Source organism: Mytilus californianus, unplaced genomic scaffold, assembly GCF_021869535.1.
Source record: "Mytilus californianus isolate M0D057914Y unplaced genomic scaffold, xbMytCali1.0.p SCAF_8, whole genome shotgun sequence".
Lineage (NCBI taxonomy): Eukaryota > Metazoa > Mollusca > Bivalvia > Mytilida > Mytilidae > Mytilus > Mytilus californianus.
Window position 1 is genome coordinate 23366005 of NW_026262734.1, and position 23515 is coordinate 23389519.

The 23515-nt window shown below is 30.7% G+C and overlaps 1 protein-coding gene across 6 annotated transcripts in view; it reads right to left on the reverse strand.

Moving 5' to 3' along the window:
• Positions 1–5693: 5693 nt before the first annotated feature.
• The window catches only part of LOC127711442 (ubiquitin recognition factor in ER-associated degradation protein 1-like), a 410122-nt gene continuing 392300 nt past the window's right edge, over positions 5694–23515 (reverse strand). For 3 of the 6 annotated variants that reach the window (XR_007986703.1, XR_007986702.1, XR_007986704.1), the window contains exons 16-18: positions 9644–9733; positions 6820–6898; positions 5992–6016 (exon numbers count right to left, since the gene is read on the reverse strand). Coding sequence is in view for 3 of the 6 variants with exons in the window: in XM_052217501.1 (XP_052073461.1) it covers positions 5948–6016; positions 6820–6898 (148 nt within the window). In the remaining 3 variants the exon portion in view is untranslated. Of the gene's footprint in view, positions 6017–6819; positions 6899–9643; positions 9734–15574; positions 15683–23515 lie in introns of those variants that run through there. The other 3 variants (XM_052217512.1, XM_052217511.1, XM_052217501.1) reach the window with 2 other exon arrangements.

The window sequence follows — 23515 nt, forward strand, 5'->3', positions numbered from 1 at the left end:
AATGAAGTTTAAATGACATTAGCTCCTAGATAGGTGCCCGTATATGCTTGATTTTCACACATGTTGTTCCTTGACCATTTATCTTCAAAACAGTGTCTCAGATTTCCAAAAACATCAATAGAACAAATTTTATACCTATTTGAATTTAGTGATCTCTTATGAATTAAGGTTGCAAACTTTATTGAAAGTTTATGAGAGAATGAAATAGGAAAAATCTGCGACACTCTTTTGGAGGTCAAACTGTGTTGTACAAGAATCTATAAAATATTTTGGTTTGGTATGAATAAAAAGAAGCTAATTTCATTCAAGTGTAAACATCACAATATAGCAACTAATTACATAATAATTAATTATGTAATAATTATGTCATAATGAAATTATCACCATTTGAAAGATTAATCATTCTTCTTTCTTTTGGTACCTCATTTTTAAAATTTAAAGCTGAATGAAAGAAATTACATCAGTTTAAAGTTGTCTGATTGGGGCTGAAAAAATCTTTGTATTATGCTACCTTAAACCTGGTTTTATAGCTAGCTAAACCTCTCACTTGTATGACAGTCGTATAAAATTCCATTATATTGACAACGATGTATGAACAAAACAAACAGACATAATAGGTAAAAATGTCACAAATAGGGGTACAGCAGTCAACATTGTGTTATAACCTTAATCACTATAAAACAAACAAATATGTCAACAAAGAAAAACAAAAAGGCATAGAACAGTTTAGAATATTCCTATGACAGATCATTCTGACAGTTTTGAAGTAAATTTAAACCGATCCAAAATGTAATTGTTGAAAGTATTGCATTGATTTAATAACATGGTTTTGCTGTTCATTCCAAATACATGTATTTACCCAGATTGTTTAATTATTTGCAATTTGTATGGACTTCTATAAGGATATGGTTGTCCCCAATGCTTTTGTTTGTACGGGATACGTTATTAATATATATATGTTTTGTCAATAAGTAATATAAAAAAAACATCGGTTATTCAAATTATGAAGAATGTTATTTTAGTACTGAATAAAATGAAAATTAAGATTTCCCAAAATAATAACCCTTGCAAAATATGATGTGGAAGCCATATTTAAATATTCTTAAGTTATACTCACTTTAAATTGTTGTACCTATCACGTACTCTATTTACAAAGTTTTTAAAATAATTTAAAATCTAATTATTTTCCCATTATAAATGATGTAGCAAGCATGTTCTAAAGTTGTTTTAACCATTAACAGCCAGAAATTGGTTTTTGAACGTAAAATCAATATTAATAGGAATTCGGATTCATTACCTACTAACGCCTAACACAAAATATCTAAATTAGAAACCTAAAAACTTCAATACTTCTATACTTTGAAACACAGACTTTTCCCTCAGTCAATATACTTCTTTAGGTCAACATACACAATGTATTCTCATAACGACCTCATACAAGGGCTACATTTGTTAAATCATTTTCAATTTACAAATAATTCCAAAAAAAAAGAAATCAGAGAAACAGTTAAAATTGTTTTTTATTTGCTAAGTCCTTAGAGCTTCCTATCCCCATACCCCCTCCCTGATCCTGTAATAGTTTGCTGCCTGAGCACACTGTTTGGTGCCTTAAGAAGGATCGACACCCCCTGCTGACCAATTATGTGGTACGCCAACAATAATCATATGATAATGTCTGCCTTTGATAAATTTGTATTGCATTTTTTGTAATTATTAATTGTCAAGTAATTGCCGGTATCCCCATGGCCATTTATGCAAGGTATAACAAATTGACAAATAATTAGATGAACATTTGATTTTCTTTTTTGGGGGGAGGGGGGTAGGGGGCAGGAGGATTTTTTGCGGATTGATTATTCATTTGATTTTAGCTACACATGCTTATTTTATTTAGTGGATATGATGTTTATCATCAAAATCATCCTCCTCCAAAATCAAATGGTAATCCCTTTACCTTTCAACTTCATATCTACATGTACCTACAAACTTAATATTATAATAGTCCAAGCATGTACTAACCTCTGTACGTTTGTCTTCTGGTCAAACTCTCCTGTCCCCTATTTTTGTTGCTCTCAAGAAAGTTTAGCTTCTACATACCCCTCGTCTGGGAAATGTCCTACTATAGCGAGAATTTCTCCTGACGAAAGGTTGCAGTTCTCATTATTTAAATCCGATTTAAAACATATGAAGAAGCAGTCAAATACCTTGCTGTTAACAAATCACTGTTAAATCTGAGAGCCAGACAGGTTATTCGACTGGTCCACTGAGACTCAATTTCACTGACAGCCACAAATGTTTGCATATATACTAATTTTTACTTATTCTTTGATATAAAATATCAATGATTAATGATAAAATGTCCAGTTGACATACGATTGGATCGATACGATGACCCAATTTATAGAGAAAATAAATAGGTAACTCCATAAAATTTGACAGAGCTGAATTACGTTACATTCCCAAATCAAACTAATAGATCTTATCCGCTAAGGGGTGTTCCTAATAACAGGAAGCTGGTACAAAAAAAAAGAAAGTTGAATTTCCGGATTATACAAATTGAACATTCCGGAAATTTTCTCAGGTGTCCCACACAAAGCAAAGGTGTGAAATTCAGAATTTTGCAACAAAAACATCTGTTCAGCGATACAGGCCAAATTTATATGTGCGAATATGTGTATGGTCTTAACCCCTATAACAAAGTAAGTTTTTAAATAAAACAATTTCGCCTGCCATGAGCCAGTAAATATTTTTTTTGTTATAAATATAAATGTACCCGCGTCAATCACAAGATACACATATGCATGCTAGCACTATACATGGAATAATGTTCCTGTCAACCTTTCACATCAATTCACAGTAAACATTATGTCATTGTAAAATCTTACTGTCCTTATCCAGCAGGTTTTGTCCTATTGCTATACCCAATTGCATTATGTATTCATCTCTACAAACTAATCAAGTGATAGAACAGCTAAGCGAATTGCTTCAGTAAAAGCTTGTTAGTGTGAAGTGAGAGCAGTGAAATAAAAATAATGCAAAGAACAGACCTCTTCGTATCTAGATGGAGGGATTACTCAATATCCTGTACAGTCTAAAATCAAGGACATAACATTATCCGGCTTGTCAAAAACTGCATCATTGAGGTTTACATCTTTTAAAAACTTGGCCATATAGAAGTTTCAAAAATGGATTTATTACTCTTTTTTAAGCGGCACATTAGACCAAAAAGTGTTTCCTATCTTAAATATCATTTTCACATAATAAGCAGGTTAAATCATACTTTTTTTATGAATTTGAAGTTAAAAGGTAGCAATCATGTCTGCATTTTATGCTTGCCCTTGGAATTGAGGACTTTTCCAATTTTTTTGCTCTCTGTCATACGTGTGGATTGTCGAATATTAATTGATCAATGTTAAAGTTCCTTGTCTAGCTTTGGCTTTACTTTATACCCTTTTTGGTTTGATCAGCTCTTCAAAAAAGAGGCAAAGGGTACCAAAGAGATATCCAACATTTTGTTTAACGTTTGTATTAATTTTCGGATCTTCAAATATTTTGGCATAAAGCAACACTGAAGAATAAATAAAGGAACAAATCAGCAAAATGAGAAGCACAACAAGTTTCCATAGGAATGCAAATTGTTTGTTGAAAGGATGTAAGTAATTAGCCAATGTAATCAAAACTCCGGTGTCATTACTGTATGATATAGATGTACTCGCGGGGGAAAAGGAAAGTGACCCATTATGCAATACCGGTACGTTCGAACCTGTGATCGAGGTAAACTGACTTTTTGCATTAAAGTCCATTGTAAAATACTTTCTACAATTAATTTAACAGTAATGTTTGTGTAAATAAGCTTAAGGACATACACAATTGAATAGTCAGTATAAAATTCATCAATTTCACAAGTGCAACACGTAACTGTTGTCTTTGACACAGATAGAAATGGAATGAGTTTGATGGGTTTGAAGTTAATTGCGGGCAATACGGCTTCTACCACCAATTAAAACTTACCATCAGGAAATAGCCAGCAGTGCTCAAGGTAGCGTTAAAACACCAATCAATCAAATTACCTTAAAATAAAGTACAATGTGTTATGATTATTTGGAAACCACTTGACTAAATCTACTAAATGAAAATACAATAAAAATTCAGGTCAAGTTCCAGTTTGATGGTTTTCTTTACAGAATTATGCCATTTCGTTACCATAAAAATTGATATTTCTTTGGTTTAAGGAAGGTACCTCTTAACCAAATATTTTGAAATTTGAACACAATGTCTTAGATCATAAAAGTACTGATTAAGTTCAGTATAATGATTTTGACAATTAAATTATTCACCTTACTTACCTTAAAATTAATATTTGTTTTTGGTGTCAATGTGTTAATAAAAGTATTTTTTTATGCCCCCGTCGCAGCGAAGGGGGCATTTAGTGTTACCCTTGTCCAACTCCGTCTGCGCGTCTGTCCGTGCGTCCGTATGTAGTACGTTCCGAAATTGGTTTTCGTTCTCGAACTTTAGTTTGTCCCAAACACATGTTATGAAACTTATACACAATGTTCATTATCACAAAACACAGGTCAAATTTGAATTGATGTGTCGACACTTTTACCATTCTAGATTCATGTCCCTTTATTAGGTTATATGCAAGCGAGGGCATCATATGTGTCCCATGGACACACTCTCCAAATATTCATATGTTAATGTAGTGTGGGAGGCTTCCCCAATCTTGGATTGTTAATCAGAAAACAATAGGTATAGAATTTTAATCAAGTCAGCAATCTTCAATGCAGTAATGCAATTTACTTATAAGAATTTTAGTTTTAATGAACAATTGTATGTGCTTTTTTCTTATAATTACTAAAAATTTTACAAAAGTGGAATATTTTTTATTGATTTCAAATTGTGTTACCCTATTGTTTAAATCAAAGGGAGGTACTTCAGAAATTGTATAATCTATGAAGGAATCTACAGGATTGTTTTCTATTTCATGTTTGATCTGATTAATATATACAAAATGTGTCATTTTTTACAACCCATACCTTGAAAATAGCTCGTTAACCTATCATGTTTATAATATTTTTTGATAAAGTCAAAAATAAACTGCCAATGCCATGGCAAAAATGATAAACGACTGAAAAGATAAACAATAGTACAAAAAGCACAACACTGAGCATCATATATGAAATATGAAATACAGGTCAGGGTCAATTCGAATTTTCATTTCTCATTTCTTATTGTGAGACCAGGGTTATATGGGTTCCTAGAACACCAAATTCTAATATCAGATGACCTAAAATTGTTATTCAATTTGACTAAATATTTAGTATTTTTTTCATTAATAATGTTCTTAAAAATTGATTGAAATGGAATCATCTTTTATGACAATTGTTTTTGTGAAGCAGTTTGAAGAATTCTGGCTAAATACTCTTCTGTATAGTGTTAGTGCAGTGTTTGTTGTCCATAAATGTACACAACAACACACTCAATGGACAGTAACCAAAAAATCAGATGTAAATATAGCTCACAAATACATACAGCCCATAAGTTATGATATAAATTTTAAAGATATATAAACAAGTATGCAAATCTGTATCAAACGGATTGATCATCTAGAACATAAGTTATATCACTGTCACATGTACAGATATTCATGAGTTACTTCTGGGCATGAAGATATGTTATTGAAACACACTAGAGACTGTACATAAAATTTTAATCTTGTATTTCTATAACATATTGCAAATAAACACAAGCAGATTATTTCTGCTAACATATTCCTATTGTCTTTAATCGTCTTATCAAGTCTGTATGTACATGTTTCACAGTATATTCCAAGACAGATATGTCAAAGAAGTACAATAGTTCTTTTTAACGAAAAAATAAAAAAATAAACGTCCTCTGCACATCTTTGGCCAGTTCTCCATTGCAAAGTCAGATAAAAATAAACCTTTCATTTCCTCTCTTTCTTCCGTAACATTTGACCTGAACCTGAAAAGGCTTCAAAATCTTTTTCCTCCTCCTGCAGAAAAGAAAAGTTACAAAAATGAACTGGATGGGTTAGATCAAATACATACAGATATATACGTTTAAAGAACTATAAATACAATAAGTTGTATAATTCAGTAACTGATTTTAGTTTATTGTTTTTTCATAAATCAGGCTGTTGCTTTTCTCATTTGAATTGTTTCACAATTTGTTAGAATTGGGCCTCTTATATCTTACCATACAGTATAAGTTTTGCATATTACATAGTCTTGTAGAAGGCCGTACAGTGACCTATAATTTCTTACATTTACGGCAATTGGTCTCCAGATGATAACTACCTCATAGGCAATCATACCACATCTTATTTTTAAAGTAATTATAATATATACACAAAGCATTAGGCTTTAGAGGTAGATGGAGTATTAATATAAAGTGAAACTGATGCATATACCATCCAATGATATAAAAAGAATTAATAGAAAATATTCAAATGTAACTGATTAAATTTCATTCAATGGCCATATTTTTTAAATCTTACATCACCAGTACTAAACCTATACAATTCAAGAAATTTCAAATATATGTACAAATAAAACAGTTATACACTTAACTTATAGTTTCAAGCCATTTTTAAAAGAAACTTTGAAGTTTCATGTACCATAAATACTTTAACAGTAACCATTAAAGTATAATCATAGCCTTTATTCCTATTATGGTATATGAATGAAAAATATGTGAGGTTATGGTAAATGAATGAACAATATGTGAGGTAAAATAAATGTGTCAATGAGACTTTGAACCAACAACCAAGAAGATATTAAAAGTGCATCACTTTACCTCATTATTATCTGTGATATTCCTTCGAGTTCTGATAAATGTTATGGTACCTTTCTTATGTTTATAATTTGGGACTCCTCTGAAATTCAAATAAAATTGATGTAAATGCAAAAACCTTACTATTTTAGGTTCAGCAAGTATCTATAGCTTTTCTGATATTGATAATCTTTTAAATTTTGGGTTTTATTCTGTATATTCCAACATTTTTGAATTTCATGAAATATTAAGGAAATTATGTTTGGGTTACTAGAACACCTGTATGTAAAGGCATTTGAATTGTGAATCTTGTAAACATGATGCTAGATCATGTTGTAACATATTTTACATTAAACCAAGGTAAATCTAGGTCAAACATGTGGAAATTAAAGAGTAGGAATATATATTATTACAAAATTTCATATATTTAAAGCATACTTGGTAATTGACACACACTTTATGCACAACATAAATTAAATAGCGCAATATATAATAACAGAATATTTACATAAACAGGAAATAATTTCAGATGAAAATATTTAAAGAGAAGAAAATTGGATATGAAATGAAAATGATCAATATTAATACAGCACATATGGTCATTGGAACACTTCAAAAAGTTCAGAGAGTCTAAATCATTATGCCGTTGATGAAACATGGTACCTGATAAAAGGCCTTCATTTCTTGACAGATTTTTATGAAAATAAATTGAGAATGTGTCAAAGGGACACAGATGATGTCCCCGCTTGCATATAATGTTATAAAGGGGCATAACTTGAAAATGGTAAAAGGGATGCCACCAAAATTCAAACTTGATCTAAGGTTTGTTGTAATAAGCATTGTGTATAAGTTTCATGATATTTGGTTGAGGCAAACTAAAGTTAACGGAAACAAAAAATTCTGCAATTTTTCCATATATAAAGGGACATATCTCCAAAACAGTAAGGGTGATGCCACCGGAATTCGAACTTGATCTGTGTTTTGTGGTAATAAGCATTGTGTATAAGTTTCAGAACTTTTGGTTGAGGCAAAGTAATTAAAGTTAGAGTGCTGAAAAGACAAATTCAGCATTTTTTCATTTATAAAGGGTAATAACTCCAGAATGGTAAAAGTGACCCCACCATAATTTGAACTTGATCTGTGTTTGGTGGAAGTAAGATTTGTGTATAAGTTTCATAACATTTGGTCAAGGGAAACTTAAGTTGGAGTACAGAAACCAATTTTGAGACGTACGGCAGGGGCATAATTATATCGAAGTTGTAGATCATCAGGGTCATGGACGAGTTTGATAATCAGTGCCTATCCAACTATTTCTATAGTAGTGATCTCCCTGGGAAATAGAAACTACATGGAAAATTGCATTGTAAATGATAACACGTCTACATTTCTTATGATATTAATGAAAATGTTTTAAGAGCATTGATCTTATAATTGTGAAAAATACAACAGTATTATTATTGCACTTGTTAGAACTAGTATTTTTAAATTCTGATTCCTTTTTAAATAATATACAGCATTTTCTGAAATTGCATTCATTAATTTCAGTTTTGCCTACTGATCAATAATCACAACAATTTCTGACTTTAGAGTATATGTAAACATTCATTATCACAAACTTCAAGAAAATATGCTACATTTTGCTTAAATTACACAGCCGAAATTAAGCAGCTCATGCGAGCATACGTCCATATGACACTGGATTGATGACCCTTTATGAAGTGCTTCTTGTGTGACCTGGGCAGATAACCTTATACAAATTGTCGTTGTGCAACACAGGCTGATAGGCCTTCAACAGGGCCTCTAGCAATCCCTATTGAGTCCCACTTCTGGTCGTATATGTTTATTTAAGAAATAATTCATGGCAGCCGTAGATTTGTTTTCATTTAACCATGGGTTGGGCATTTATATTTGCTTATTTTATCCCGAGCGACAGCGAGGGCTAAAATACGAATATAAATGCCCAATCCATGGTTAAATGAAAACAAATCTACGGCTGCCATAAATTATTTCGATTCTAATAGGACAAATTCGGTAATTTTGTTAACCGTTAAAAAACCCTATACACACGATACTGTTTTGGCTGTTCCGTTTTACCCCCATATGATAATATTAGTAATATTATATTATTCAATAATAATTTTTCAAAAATCACATTTTTAACCTAGATATGTCCTTTTAATGTAATTTTATTGCATTGAGGCATACAAGAAGCTTTAAAACGCCCGGTGTTTACATTTGAAGCCGGAAGCATACATATGACGTCACCTTGTTTAGTTGCCATACAAAGACGATAACATCATTTCGCGGAATTTTCGTTTTATGGAATTTTAGACCGTAAATAAATTGAAATGGACTGATTTGTTTATTTTGCTTTAGAATAGAGATAATTATATTGTATCTGAATCTTGGCCTACGTAAACTATTGGTTTTGATGTCGCAAATTGAGAATACCTGGTAGTATAAATAAGTTGGGCGTAACGCAGAACAGCCAGTTTTGTGTATTTATGCGCTTATTGTTCGTAGGGTATCAATTTTTCATGGATTTCATGGGAATAGGTTAACCACAAATTCAAATGTTTAACAAAGTAAAAATTTTCTACTGGCGTTCGTATGCTGAATTTGGCAAAACCACGATATAAAATATCCATGAAATAATAAAGAAAAGAGCAAAATGATCTAAAAAAAAAAGAATAAAGAAATGAAGACCCCCCACCCCCCTCACATCCAGACCGTCATTAATACATGGCATTTTTCATTTCATCCAGGCTAACATCCCTTGACCAATATCAGAGCCTTCTATTAATCTGCATTAAATACTTTGATTTCACAAACATCAGGTTTTACTAACCTTTTATGTGGAACTGAGTTTTTAGCTTCTTGGGCAGCATCCAGACCTTTCTTTTTTTCCATCTAACCTATTACCAGAACCACTAAATGCCTACAATTAAATATTGAACAAAGAGTTTTATAAAGCCATGTAAGAGGTAAATTATAAAGTGGGAGGAGGCTGGAAATTAATCCATATTCAATTTTAATGAATCCATATTCAATTTTAATGGATCCATACATTCAATTTTAATGAATCCATATTCAAGTTTAATGAATTCATATTCAATTTTAATGAATCCATATTCAATCTTAATGAATCCATATTCAATTTAATTCTACGTTTATATGTATAGAATAATACAGAATACATAAGTTTTTAATTCTAAATGTTTTCAATACAAGGATTACATGTTATACATATATGAGTCATATATTGCTTTGACTCTTGAAGATTATCAATGAAATATGTATAATAATGATAATGAATCTATAAAAGAACAGAGTTCCAATGTCCCCTGCGTTGCAAATATTTTATCTATCCAAGGTACAAGGGCAATAACTTAAAAAAAAAACAATTTTTTATGTTTTTTTAAACTTTTTATTGATATCTTAAGAGAAATAAAGGCTTCAAAGCAAATGCAATGTGATTTCCTTTATAATTTATATTTCCAAGGGGCATAACTCTTTAAAAATATTTGATCAGAACTTATTTTCAAAGTGTCAAAGACATTGCTGATACAGACCTATGATATAAGTTTCAAAAAATTTATAAACACATGAGAGTGATAACATTGCAATTTTCCTTATAATCAATATTTTCAAGGAGCATAACTATTTTTTAAAAATAATTGATCGGCACTGATTTTTGAACTCTTCAAGTACATTGATGATATAAACCTATAATAGAAATTTCATAAAAATCTGGCAAGAATTGTACACATTAGAGCACTCATAAGGCAATTTTCCATATAATTAATATTTCCAAGGGACATAACTCTTTTAAAAATTATTGATCGACACTGAGTTTCAAATACGTCCAAGACATTGCTTATATAAACCTATGATTTAAGTTTCATAAAATTCTGGCAAGAATTGTACATATGAGAGGGCTTACAATGCAATTCTCCTTATAATTAATGTTTCCAAGGGGCATAACTCTTTTAAAATAATTGATCCGCACTGATTTTCGAACTCGTCCAAGACATTGCTGATATAAACCTATGCTGTAAGTTTCATAAAAATCTGGCAAGAATTGAACACATGAGAGCGCTAACGATGCAATTTTCCATAAAATTTATGTTTCCAAGGGGCATAACTCTTTTAAAAATAATTGATCGGCACTGATTTTTCTATCTCGTCTAAGACATTGCTAATATAAACCTATAATTTAATATAAGTTTCATGAAAATCTGGCAAGAATTGTACAAATGAGAGCGCTAACGATGCAATTTTCAATATGATTAATGTTTCCAAGGGGCATAACTCTTTTATAAATTATTGATCCGCACTGATTTTCGAACTCGTCCAAGACATTGCTGATATAAACCTATGCTGTAAGTTTCATAAAAATCTGGCAAGAATTGAACACATGAGAGCGCTAACGATGCAATTTTCCATAAAATTTATGTTTCCAAGGGGCATAACTCTTTTAAAAATAATTGATCGGCACTGATTTTTCTATCTCGTCTAAGACATTGCTAATATAAACCTATAATTTAATATAAGTTTCATGAAAATCTGGCAAGAATTGTACAAATGAGAGCGCTAACGATGCAATTTTCAATATGATTAATGTTTCCAAGGGGCATAACTCTTTTATAAATTATTGATCTGCACTGATTTTCCAACTTGTCCAGGACATTGCTGTATTAACCCTACGATATAAGTTTCATACAAATCTGGCAAGAATTGTAAACGTGAGAGCGCTAACAAGACCGTAAGCCCGGTATTTCCAGGTCCCCCGCAACGCGTTGTGCGGGGGGAACAAATTTACTTGTTAAAACTTTAAGAAAGGAAAACAAAAAAAGGTTTTGAAAACCTAAGAAAATAAATATGTTATATTTTAAACATACTGCAAAAAGTCTATTTATTCAAATAATTACACTCTATATTTTCATCTCATTTAATTGGTACCTACTGTAATGTCTTATCCAGATATTCGGACATGTCTAATGGATTCTGAAATAAACAGAGAAAAAATATTAACTGAAATATATATAAATTTCCCAATCAAGAAATGTCATTATTAGTGTACCGTAATGAAATCTGATCATATTTCATACAAAATCGTTATTTCAGCTGGATACATACTACTCAATAAAACTGATCGATTTAAACCAGCAACTGTTTAATCCCGAGTGACACCTATTATATGCTAGCTAGTTTCGCTTTGGTTAAAATTGTTACATTCTAAAGGAGGACATATCTCCTTAACCTAGCATGTTATTCTGATTGTGTTGATAGTCTTTCATTTTAAACCTGAATGGTGCTTGTGTAATGGAGAAGCAGCACATACAGATTTAATAGTCTTTGGTTTGACTTCCATCAATCAGAAGAATGAATTCCACGTACAAATCAGGTTTGCAATCTTGTATGCTGGCTTTATTTTTGCATACTATTAAGTGACAAATAATTATCATCTGCTCCCTTAATTTTTTTCTGTAAAATAAATATAGGTAAATAAATTTCGTATATGAAAATATTTCTTTGCATAATACATAAAAGTGCAACATATTTATATATTATCAATGATTTTTCAAGTGAGGGTGTTTCTCTGCTATAATCTTATCGTAGGGCAAAAGCCTTGTGATGAGATGTAGTCCAGAAATATTATCAAGTTGAGAAGACCAATCGTAACTTGTATATTGCTGTTTTCCTAGGAAACGTAAATGATCTAAGCTAATGACATCATGCATTTTCATGTGGTTTCTACATGGCTTTTCAGAACTTCTTTGTACACAATTTCAACCATATTTTTTTTTTGTTCATCAGGAGGCCAATTTTTATGTAAACAACTGTTACAATAGCAAGAGATTAAACCTCCTGACAGGAGACTTTTGTATACTGACTAAAGTTTCCTAATGTTTGAGCATAATATTACCATAGTATAGCTATAAGATATAATAACATGCAGTCTGTAACTAGATTTTTATCAGCATTCAATATCATGAGAAAACAACAAAATCAGGTACATGCACATTAGAAAATTCTTTGATCTGATAAGCTAGAATAATGATAAGCATAAATGTCATATGTGTAAATCAGTATTCAAAAGTATGAAAATCTGACAATGTTATACGGCAAAATTTAGTGAAATACTCTCAAGAATTCGTTTTTTTTAAACGCGTCTATAATACCAACATGACCAAACTATCTAAAACTTACAAGGAAAAAAAAAGCAAATTTGAATCTTGATAAATATTGTTGGCCACATTTTTATTTTATAATGCAAAATAATTATTTCTCATGAAAAAATATTCAAAGGTAAATTCTTTATTCAATAAAGGTTTGATTATAAAAGCTTGACTGTGAACTTACCACCATATGTTTGAATTTGAGACAAGTCACTATTTACTACCAAGAATAAGTATGATATAAACAAATATTTTAATGTATTAAAAGTTTACCTTACATTAAATGTAATATATCTATCACAAACAAAGCTGTGTAAACTGATATAAATGTTTATTTCAGCACTTAATATAACATCAATGAAGAAAGTGTATAACAAGCTGATGTTATGATTTAATGAAAATAAACTTTTAGGAATCTTATGATTTAGTGAATGTTGTATGCAAATAAAATGTATTTAGTTTCAATGATCAGGCCACTCTGAAGATATGGTTTTTATATTGCTGCCAACATCGTGAAATGAGGCAGCAAATTGATTTGTTTTTCAATCAGCAAAAAAAATAATAAATAAACTGCTAATGTGCAGAGCGAATATTTTAGGATAACATTTGCAAATAAATGTAAATTGTTTTACTTGGTAAGTTGGAAATAGTAAACAAACGATGTTCATTTCAAGCCTAAACTTCTCAGAAAAAAAGTTAATGTTTATACTAAAATAATCTGAGTACAGTGTGAAACTCAGATCAAAAGGTTGTTCATAATTTATGATTGATATTTCATAACAAACTCTTTATTTTTTTATGTTGAAATTCTCAGAAAATCCATACCTAGTCTTAAAATGTGCAGTTCATTTTCCCCTCTATCTGTTCTTTTGAAAATGAATAAATGGAAAAGTGGGGTATACATTAATGAGACTGCAGTGTAAAGATACAAAACAACCAAAATACATTTAGATATATTTCAAATGACTAAGTAGCCTCATGTTTTTAATTAAAAATATGCAAAAAATAAATATTTTGTATGCAGGAATTCCCACATGTTTCAGAATATTGTAACAGAATCTTTATTTAAAATACTATTTTTCCTACAATAAAATGTCTGACTGAGGATTTTCCGTAAACCTACTCAACCGTTAATAAAATGCTTAATAGAGTTGGTGTCCACTGGCTAATGAGTGACTATAATTTCAAGCAGGGTAAATCGGTAATTAAATTATATAAGTTTTAACCATCAATGCCTCCTTTTGCTTGAAACATGTCTTTTTTTTTCAGGCAAAAAATTATGAGTCAGTATAAAAGCAAAAATTTGTTTATGAAATCGTAAAAAAAAACAATGAATTCACGATCACACTAAGCTACAGGTGAAAATATGATTACAAATTTTCATTACCTGCAAGGCATGGTGCTGAAATTTACATTAAAAAATCTAATGAAAACTTTATTCACAACTTTAATCTTCAGAATAATGTTAAAAGATACATTATGAACTTCAAATTTTCAAATAAAAAGGTTTTTGATTCGTTTTATTTTTCCATGAAATTAAATTAATTCCAAAAAGATAAATTTGACTTAATATTTGTTTATTTCACTAGCACTACTACAGTTCTTCAACAGTTTGTTCCCCTTGTAAAGATAAATATTTCATTTTTACAATTATTTACTAAATGTAAAGGAACAAAATATGATTAGTGTGGGTATATAACTACAAAATTTAGTTATAGAGTAAACAGAGTATTTGTACAGAATAGTTTACACATTGTCAGTTAAAATGTAATGTGTTGTCAAAAGCTCTTTTATTTAAATTTCATGTGTGCTTTTTCAATGTGTATTTTTAATTGGCTAGGTTTTGGTTATAGAGAAGGATACGTGTCTCTCTTTGTGTTGTTCTTAAATGACAAGAGCAATAAAAATGATCCAACAAAAAAAAATGTGTAATTAAAATAAAGGGCAAATCCAGCACTTCTGCTCTGTGTTATATCAAAAAAGACTGTTGTTCTCAATCATAAATTGAAGGAAAATCTTATGTTGTTCGTATCAATGAATGAAAAGCGTATGTTTTTCATATTAATATGTCATTTTCATTTGTAATTTAAGGAAAATCCATTGCTTTAGAAATATTAAATCAGTGACTGAATGTTTCCACAATATTTTCCAATATGTAAGTTATCTTTTCCTGAAGGTAAGTAACTTCATACAACTTCGTTAAGTCTTGACAGGCGAGCATTTTTTTGTGCAATGTATGTAAACTGAAAACTTAAACCTTTAATTTTACTGCTATTCAAATAAGTGCTTTTGAAATACAATTGATAGCTTTCTCCATATTTGAAATGTTTGAAAAGCTGTGGAACATATCATCACCAATAATGACACAAACATTATAAAGATATAAGTCACAAGTCTAGATATCCTGCCTCTAATAAATAACTAGATATCTGTCATCAAGTGTCATGATGGCCATGATATAAAAAGTATTTTACATATATAAAATATTTTTCATTCATATCAGATCTCATGTTAACCCTAGACATATATAAGACATTCAAACACTGCTGTCAGGCTAATATGGGCATTGGAGATTGAAATGCAATTTGCCTATAAAAAGCATTTGATAATATCTATGTGATACATACATCCATATCTACATTCTCATCATGTTTTTTCTCTAGTCTTTTTGGTTCTTGATAACCAACTGGAGGTGCAAAATCAACCTGAAAAGACATTGGTACAACAAATCTATGATGAAGTAAATACCAATAGTTTTTTTATCGATATACATGTATATTATTTTCCTGTGTTTTATCTTCCATTTTCTTTTACCTATTGAGAAATTAATCAACATGCTATTTGTATTCATAATGTACTATCTTGATGGTTGTGTCTTGTTTGTACATTAACTCTGGCCTATTGTTAGTTGATTTGGTCTTGTATTTTCCATGCGAATTTCAACAATTTAAGCATGTAAACATGTTGAATAAAAATTACGAGTGTTGCATGAAATAACAACACTTTACCATCCTGATTGACTTTGACAACTATAGAAATTTTAACAGCACATTTTATTTCTGCCATTTTTTCAATTTCAAAGCAAGATTATTGTATTATTGTATTGTTTAAAACAATATTAACACTGACATACAGTTTTCTTAAAAGTAAACGATTGATGCTTAACAAAACATCCAAAGTTAAGTCAACTTTTATTTTGAACAGTCTAGGATTAAGTCAATTTGTTGGCACATTGAAACAAAAAATTGCTTTTAAATACTATTTACTATTGCTACAAACACCATCAAGCAATCTCAAAAAAGGGGTTAAAATTGTGTAGTTTACTTCTTAATTTTATGTAAGCTGGCAGGTATTGCAGTTAGACTACAATCCACTTAAGAAGCATTGATCAGCACAAAAGACAAAAAATGCTTTATACTTATAACAACTGTCTGTATAGATATCACAGCAAACCTATTCCGGCAGACGTCCACAAACTTTAAGCTAGATAACGTGTGACCTGAACTATACCTTGTCTATATTATATCTTAGTTTGTCAAATAGATTTTTCATTAGAACGACAAATTTTTCATAAGTAATAATGTCCGTTGTTTTGGTTGTGTGGTTCATAATGAGTTTGGTGTACTTTGACATTTCAGTTGCAGAGGAATCCGAAATATCCTTTCTAAAAAAACAAAATTATACATTTCGAAAAAATGATGAACCAACATGAAAATAGGATATCGTATCTAGAGGGAAAAGTAATGCTTCAAAATGCGGTAATCAATAATTGTAATATGGAAGTTAACCGACTCAGACCAAAAGTTGAAGCCGTGGAACTTAATTTACAATCTGTCAAAAACATCATAAGACGAAAACAATCTGGAAAACATCGAACGATGTTTAACTCCGCTACAAAAGAGGATGGAAAATCGAATGGATTGCAGGGTATAGTGCGACGAAATGTAAACGTCGAAGGTATGATATATAATTGCTTCTGATATCTAGAGAAATTAGGTCTATATATTTAGTTTGTCTAGCTAATATTCAACAACAACACAACGTGTGTTTGTGTTTTGGAAGGGGATGGGCGCTTCTTTTTTTACTTTTTTATCCATGATGTTCTTTTAGAAATGATTAGAACCTGACAGCAATTTCGTCGATACAAATAGAAAAGTAACATCGTACACATAAAAATTCAAATAATTAGATTAAACAATCCTTCAAATTTAAAAAAAAAGTATCAAACTGCAGTTGACACATCAATAAGTTTTTACTGTATTTTAATGTTTCAAACACTACAATTAATAAAACGTTCCAAGAAAGGATCATGTAATGTTAACAGATGATATATTTTGTCCTTGGGTAGTATTATTTTTTCACAATGTACAATACCTAGACTAATTTAAGAAACAATGTGAACAAATGGAAAATATAATAAAATCACGAAAAGTTTTTTAGTTTGCTTCTAAATGATATTAATTCACGTTCACAGAAAGCAAATTCCTTCCGTCATCTTTAACTGTTACTTCTCCAATAGGATTTTATGCGTACCTAAGTCAAACCGAGAACAATCCTGGAAAGCATCACACTATTATATTTGACGTTAAAAATATCAACATTGGAAATGGATATAATTCTTTTTCTGGAATGTTTACTGCACCACAGGACGGATTGTATGCGTTCGCAGTCAGTATCATAATGGCGCATGAATATGCATCGTATGAAATTGTAAAGAACGATGTAGTACAAGGTGCACTATACGTAGACGCAGAGCACAGTAGTGAATGGAGATCTTCGTCAGTAACAATAGTAACAGCACTGGTTCAGGGAGATGTTGTGTTTGTACGAACCAGTTCAATCTATACACCATATGGAAGCATTATAAGTTCAAATAGGGGAAGATCGTCTTTTGCTGGTTGGCTTATTCTATAGATAAAAATTGAAAAACAAAAATAGAAACATTTTGATTTTAATTGTTTACTTTTACAAAAAAAACATGTGTACTAGAGATATTGCACTGAAACACAACAATTATTCTAGAGATGATCATATTACACATTGATATTTTTTCCAAAACAAACCAATATAAACATTTAGTTTATTGATTGAATCAAAACATTATTGAAAATTATAAGCTCACATTTCAATTATTTTCTAAATCATTTAGGGTCATGTCAGTGATAAGGCGGAAACTCCAACACGCTGTCGGCATATTGGTATAAGTCAATGATCTATGCTACCCTGAATACAAATCATACAAATCATCAATTAAAAGTAAGTCAGTTAATTGCGACTGTCATACAAGTGAGATGTTTAGCTAGCTATTAAACCAGGTTCAACCCACCATTTTTTCTGAAAATGTCCTGTACCAAGTCAGGAATATAGCAATTGTTTTCAAATAGTCCGTTTTAATGTATGTTGGCGTTAGTTTTTGTTGCAGTTCATTGGTTCTGCTGTTCCGTTGTTTTCCTCTTATAGGTGATGTGTTTCCCTCGGTTTTAGTTTGTAACCCGGATTTGTTTTCTTTTAATCGATTTGTGACTTTTGAACAGAGTAAACTACTGTTGCCTTTATTCAAAACTAATTAAAATACGGTGTAAAATATTGCATTTATAATTAATAATGAAACATCAGATATTCAAAATTAAACAAAAAATGAGAAAAAATAACATGATGAATCAGAGGGAACAAATCCCAAAGGGGCAATTAGCATAAATCTGACATTCAATTGACAATTTTTTACAACAAAATTGTATAATATATATCAATAAAAACAGTAAATATTGTCCATTGCACATGGTTGAGACATAACTTAACTAAAATAAAATGAAAAAACAAGACACTAAAACATACGATAAACTTTACTTTTTGGACAGCTACATCAAATGGCGTGCATATTTCACTTCTTGTATGGCATGTTTGGACATTTTCTAACGATGCAGCTTTTTATGAACGTTACTTTTCATTATCACAAAAGATATTTTTGCACGGTTACGGAGAGCACACACTTTGAAATATTTTCAAAATAAAACTCAGTCAGTATCTGGTGAGCAGTTCTTATTTATATCTAGCGATGAGAGTTACCAGAATATACTGTTTTTCTAGTTCAGTTGGTGAAAGGTTCCGAACATTTTGTTAGAAACTTTCTCGATTGGATCAATACAATAGGATATCGATTTGGTTTTCAGAATAAAGAATGATGGGCAAAATGTAGAAAATAAAGGACAAAACAATAAAAGAATATGGAAAAAGGCATAGAAAATAGATTAAAGAATCATGCATATGGGGTGCTGAAGTGTAAGAATATCTAGAGAGAAATTGTCAGAAAAATTAAGAATAAAGAAATGAAGTACTCATTATTCAGACCCCAATACCACACCTGACAATCTGACTAAAACATATGTTTAGATTAGATACTTGTCTTTTCGTCCTTTGGTCTATCAATTTTGTTTACTAGTTGTCTGATGATCAGTTCTTATGTATATCAAGTGATAAGACTAACCCTGAATTAACAGTTTGTCTAGTTCAGTTGGTGTAAGGTTCCGAACACGCACTGGCAACATTATTTATGGAATTATCTATTGCACAAATTATCTGTCATGTATATAACGCATGTCACAAACTAAAGTAGAACTTACACCTCTCTTTTACAGATAAATGTTGTCTTTGTAAGGGAGGCTTGAACATAAATTTAACAGTATTTTTTAAAATCATGTCAAATCCTTTGTTTGCTTGGATTTTAGTAATTGTTTGGTTCTGTGACGTTGTACTTACAGATGAACCTGAATTAACTTTAAGTTATTTAAATCATAAAATGCTCCAATTCGAAGAACTCGTTTTAAAGCAAAATGACCGAATATCTTATCTGGAGAACACTCTTGTGCATCAAAATGACAAAATACGGACCTTAAAACACATAATAAAAAAACACGAACCTGAAATTAGATTTATCAAACATGGTTTGCACATCCTAAGAAAAATCATAGTGAAGAAACAGGGCGGGATGTCGATAGCAAATAATATTCTTAAACAAATCCGGAGAAAGCACATGGCACAGATAACGGTATTGTTCGGAGGAAAGTAATTGCTGAAGGTATGTTAGAAGTATTTTGCATTGATTTTCAGTAGAGAAGAATATCGTACTCAATAGAACAATTAATTGTTCATTCGTCTGAAAATATCATTCGTTCATTCTGAATGTCGTAAAAGAAGGAGGCGTGCTTTATTGAAAGCTTAAATTGAATTTAAGCAGATATAATAGGGAAAAGATAATTCTGCAAATTGATTGCAAAAACATATAAGATAACAATAGAGCAAGAGGGGAGCTCTCATTTGTGACTGAGTCCTTAACCTTGGCAAGACTTCTGAATGTATGACAATAAACAATTACTCTTACCTGAAAGTACCCAAATAGCACCTATTTTGACATTTGGGTTCGCCTATGTTTATTTAAGATCCAGACAAAAGTTTTAATTTTTTTGTAGTTGTATACTTAATTACTATATGGTTCCACAAATTTAAATTCTGAATCCATACTGAATCATAGAAATATTGGTTTGAACCGACCTCCAAACGACCCAAGCTTCAGTAATGAGGAGTAATTAAATTACATAAATGTTTTTCGACATCTGTAAAAATCAAATAACTGATGTTTTGTTTTATTTCTCCTCATATTTTGAACAATTTGTTTTTGCAATAGGCTAGGCTTACGATTCATTTTGTAAGAAATAGATGCATCGGACATATTTCAAAAAGTTGACTTGTCTATTGGGACGTTTCCGTACATTTAACTATTTTCTTGGGATACTTCATCTGTTCATCTGTTTAGATATAATTTGACCGTTTTGTGCATTATAAATATATTTAGCTGTGTTGAAATACGTGCATAAAATACAAATTATTTAGTCTCTAAGAAAATTTGTAAGATTTCAACTATTTTTTTTAGGGGGAGGGGGGGGATGGGTGCAATTTGGTTACTGTGGCTTTATGTAATCTCATTAGATGCAGTATAAATTTAATTAAAAAATATCTTTCTTTTCAACGTTGCAAAACCAATTATCTTAAACAACATGCATTATAGTATTTTATTTTTCACAGCTTTTATCAATTTGCACTAGAAAGGACGATTGGACATTAAAAATACCCTTCTAATGTTTTTGTATCATTTGACGTCAATGCAAACACGCGCATATCGTACAAACTGAAAACAACACTGAATACATTTCATGTGTCCATAGCGCTTTTCTGGATTTAGCCTCATCAGGAACGACCAAAGATGAATATTTGAAAGCAAAGAATTTATAAGAACAGAAACAGTTGAAGAACTTTTTGACAAAATAAGACATAAAAATAATAGCCACAATCATCTAAGGTCAACTTTGCGTAGGGAGTTGAAACCTTAGTTTCTTAATAACTTATAAATTTTTTTATTAATGATAACGGACAATTTTATAAAGGTTATTAACGATCACGTCAGTACCGAAATACTGACTACTAAGCTGATGATACCCTAGGCGACTGATAGACCATCAGCTGCAGAATCGAGTCGATGCTGTAAAACAGTTATACAAGAATATCTACTCAATTAAACGTTTCAATATTTTAATCAAGAAAATAATAGTCTTTGAAAATAAGACGCTATTGATTGGTTTCTTTTCATAAGTGTTTATTTAATTCACCTTGCATCAGTATGATAAATAATAATTACGCTTAACCCTTAAATCAACATGCACTTTAAATTATAACATTTTGCATGGAAGGACATCATAAACCAATACAAGTTATTTGTTTTTGACAATGATTTTTTTTTCTTCCAGTTGATTTGAAATGTTTTTCTTAGTTATTTGGACTATTTTTATTCAAATATCCAAATATTATTATTTAAAAGCTATTTTTAATTTGTTTACATGTTTAGTAGTACGATATAAAAAGAACATCTAAGAGCAATCATACTGTCATACTGTTAAATTCACGTAAGATTTGAAAAATTTTGAATGTCTGTGGTGAGAAATACATTCATGGGAAATTGACTCAACCTCTTTAATACTAGCCGAACAATTTGTTTTGTTACATGCATACAACATTTCAATAAAAAAAAATGTCGAGCTGAAATCTTAAATTTTACCATGAGTATACATTTTAGTTAAACAATTTCAAAAGTCGCGGACAAAATGATAATATATATACACTTATGTATACATGTCTGTTATTTTTTTTAATTAGTTCGCAGGCAGGATACACAGAATTCTCATGTGGAATTTTACGCATACTTAAGTGGAGACATTGACCATCCCGGAAAACTACACACGTTAATTTTTGACGTTATTAAAACAAACATCAAGGATGCTTATAACGTGTTTACAGGAATATTTACCGTTCCAATAGATGGACTGTATGTGTTTACCTGTACTATCGTAATGAAAGGAGAAAATCAGTATGCTTCATATGAAATAATGAAAAATTCGGAAATCGAAGGCACATTTTTTCGTGGATGCTGAGTATGATGAAGGTTATAAATACAGCTCGCTAACTATTGTGATCAAAGCACAATAATCTAACAACATTTTCGTTAGAATTGGCACTTCCTACTCACCTAAAGGAAACGTGTATAGCAGGTCTCATGCAAGATCATCCTTTGCAGGATGGAAAATCAACTAATATTAAATAAATAAATGCATGATATAATCTGATCGTTTTTTGTTTTTTTGTTTTGTTTTTTTTTCGTTATACACTAAATGAAGTATTCTATTGAAGTATGATTTGTAATGCCACTATTCTCTTTAAGACGGCTATCGTCGAATCCACAGATGTGGATGTAAATCTGCATTTCTGACTGTCAAATCCTTATTTCAAAAATACGATTGCAAATGAGATAACTATCCACCAGAGTCCACACGACGTGGATATAAGCAACTATAATTTTACGTACGGCAAATTGACAATCAGACATGCAGACGGTATTCCTTCCAGGCTAATATTGTCTTTTTATCGAACTCCCACGGATCAATTGTGTCACCTTTATGCCAATGAGACAACAAGACAACGGAAAAAATAACAAGAAGACATTTAGATAATATATTTAATATAAATAAGTCCAGAGTAAATCGATACAGTCGATAGAGTTTTAGGAGATAAAACTGTTAAGACGACAATTAATAACCAGAGTCCCTTTATAACGAGACGCAAATAGTTTTGTTTTCATGTACATCGTATTAACGGAATCTTTTCAAAAACCTAGGGTGGGGGGGAGAGAATTGGATGAGTAAGAACATGGATGTTTTTGTCTTCTTTTATGAAAGAAAAAGAAGAATAGAAATGGGTGTATTTGTCAGAATTGTCACTGATGTTTGAATTGAAATAGGAATTTGATCGGAAATGTACTATAAATATTTCGACCGTTGGAAAGTGATTACCCTGCACAAAATGAGTCGACCATAGAGAAACACATTATCAGAAACAATTATTAGAGATTTCTTGAAAATAAGCAGGTAAAACATACGTCTCATGTTTTAAAAAAACTCAATAAAAGCCAACTAAAACAACCTTTTAGAAAAATG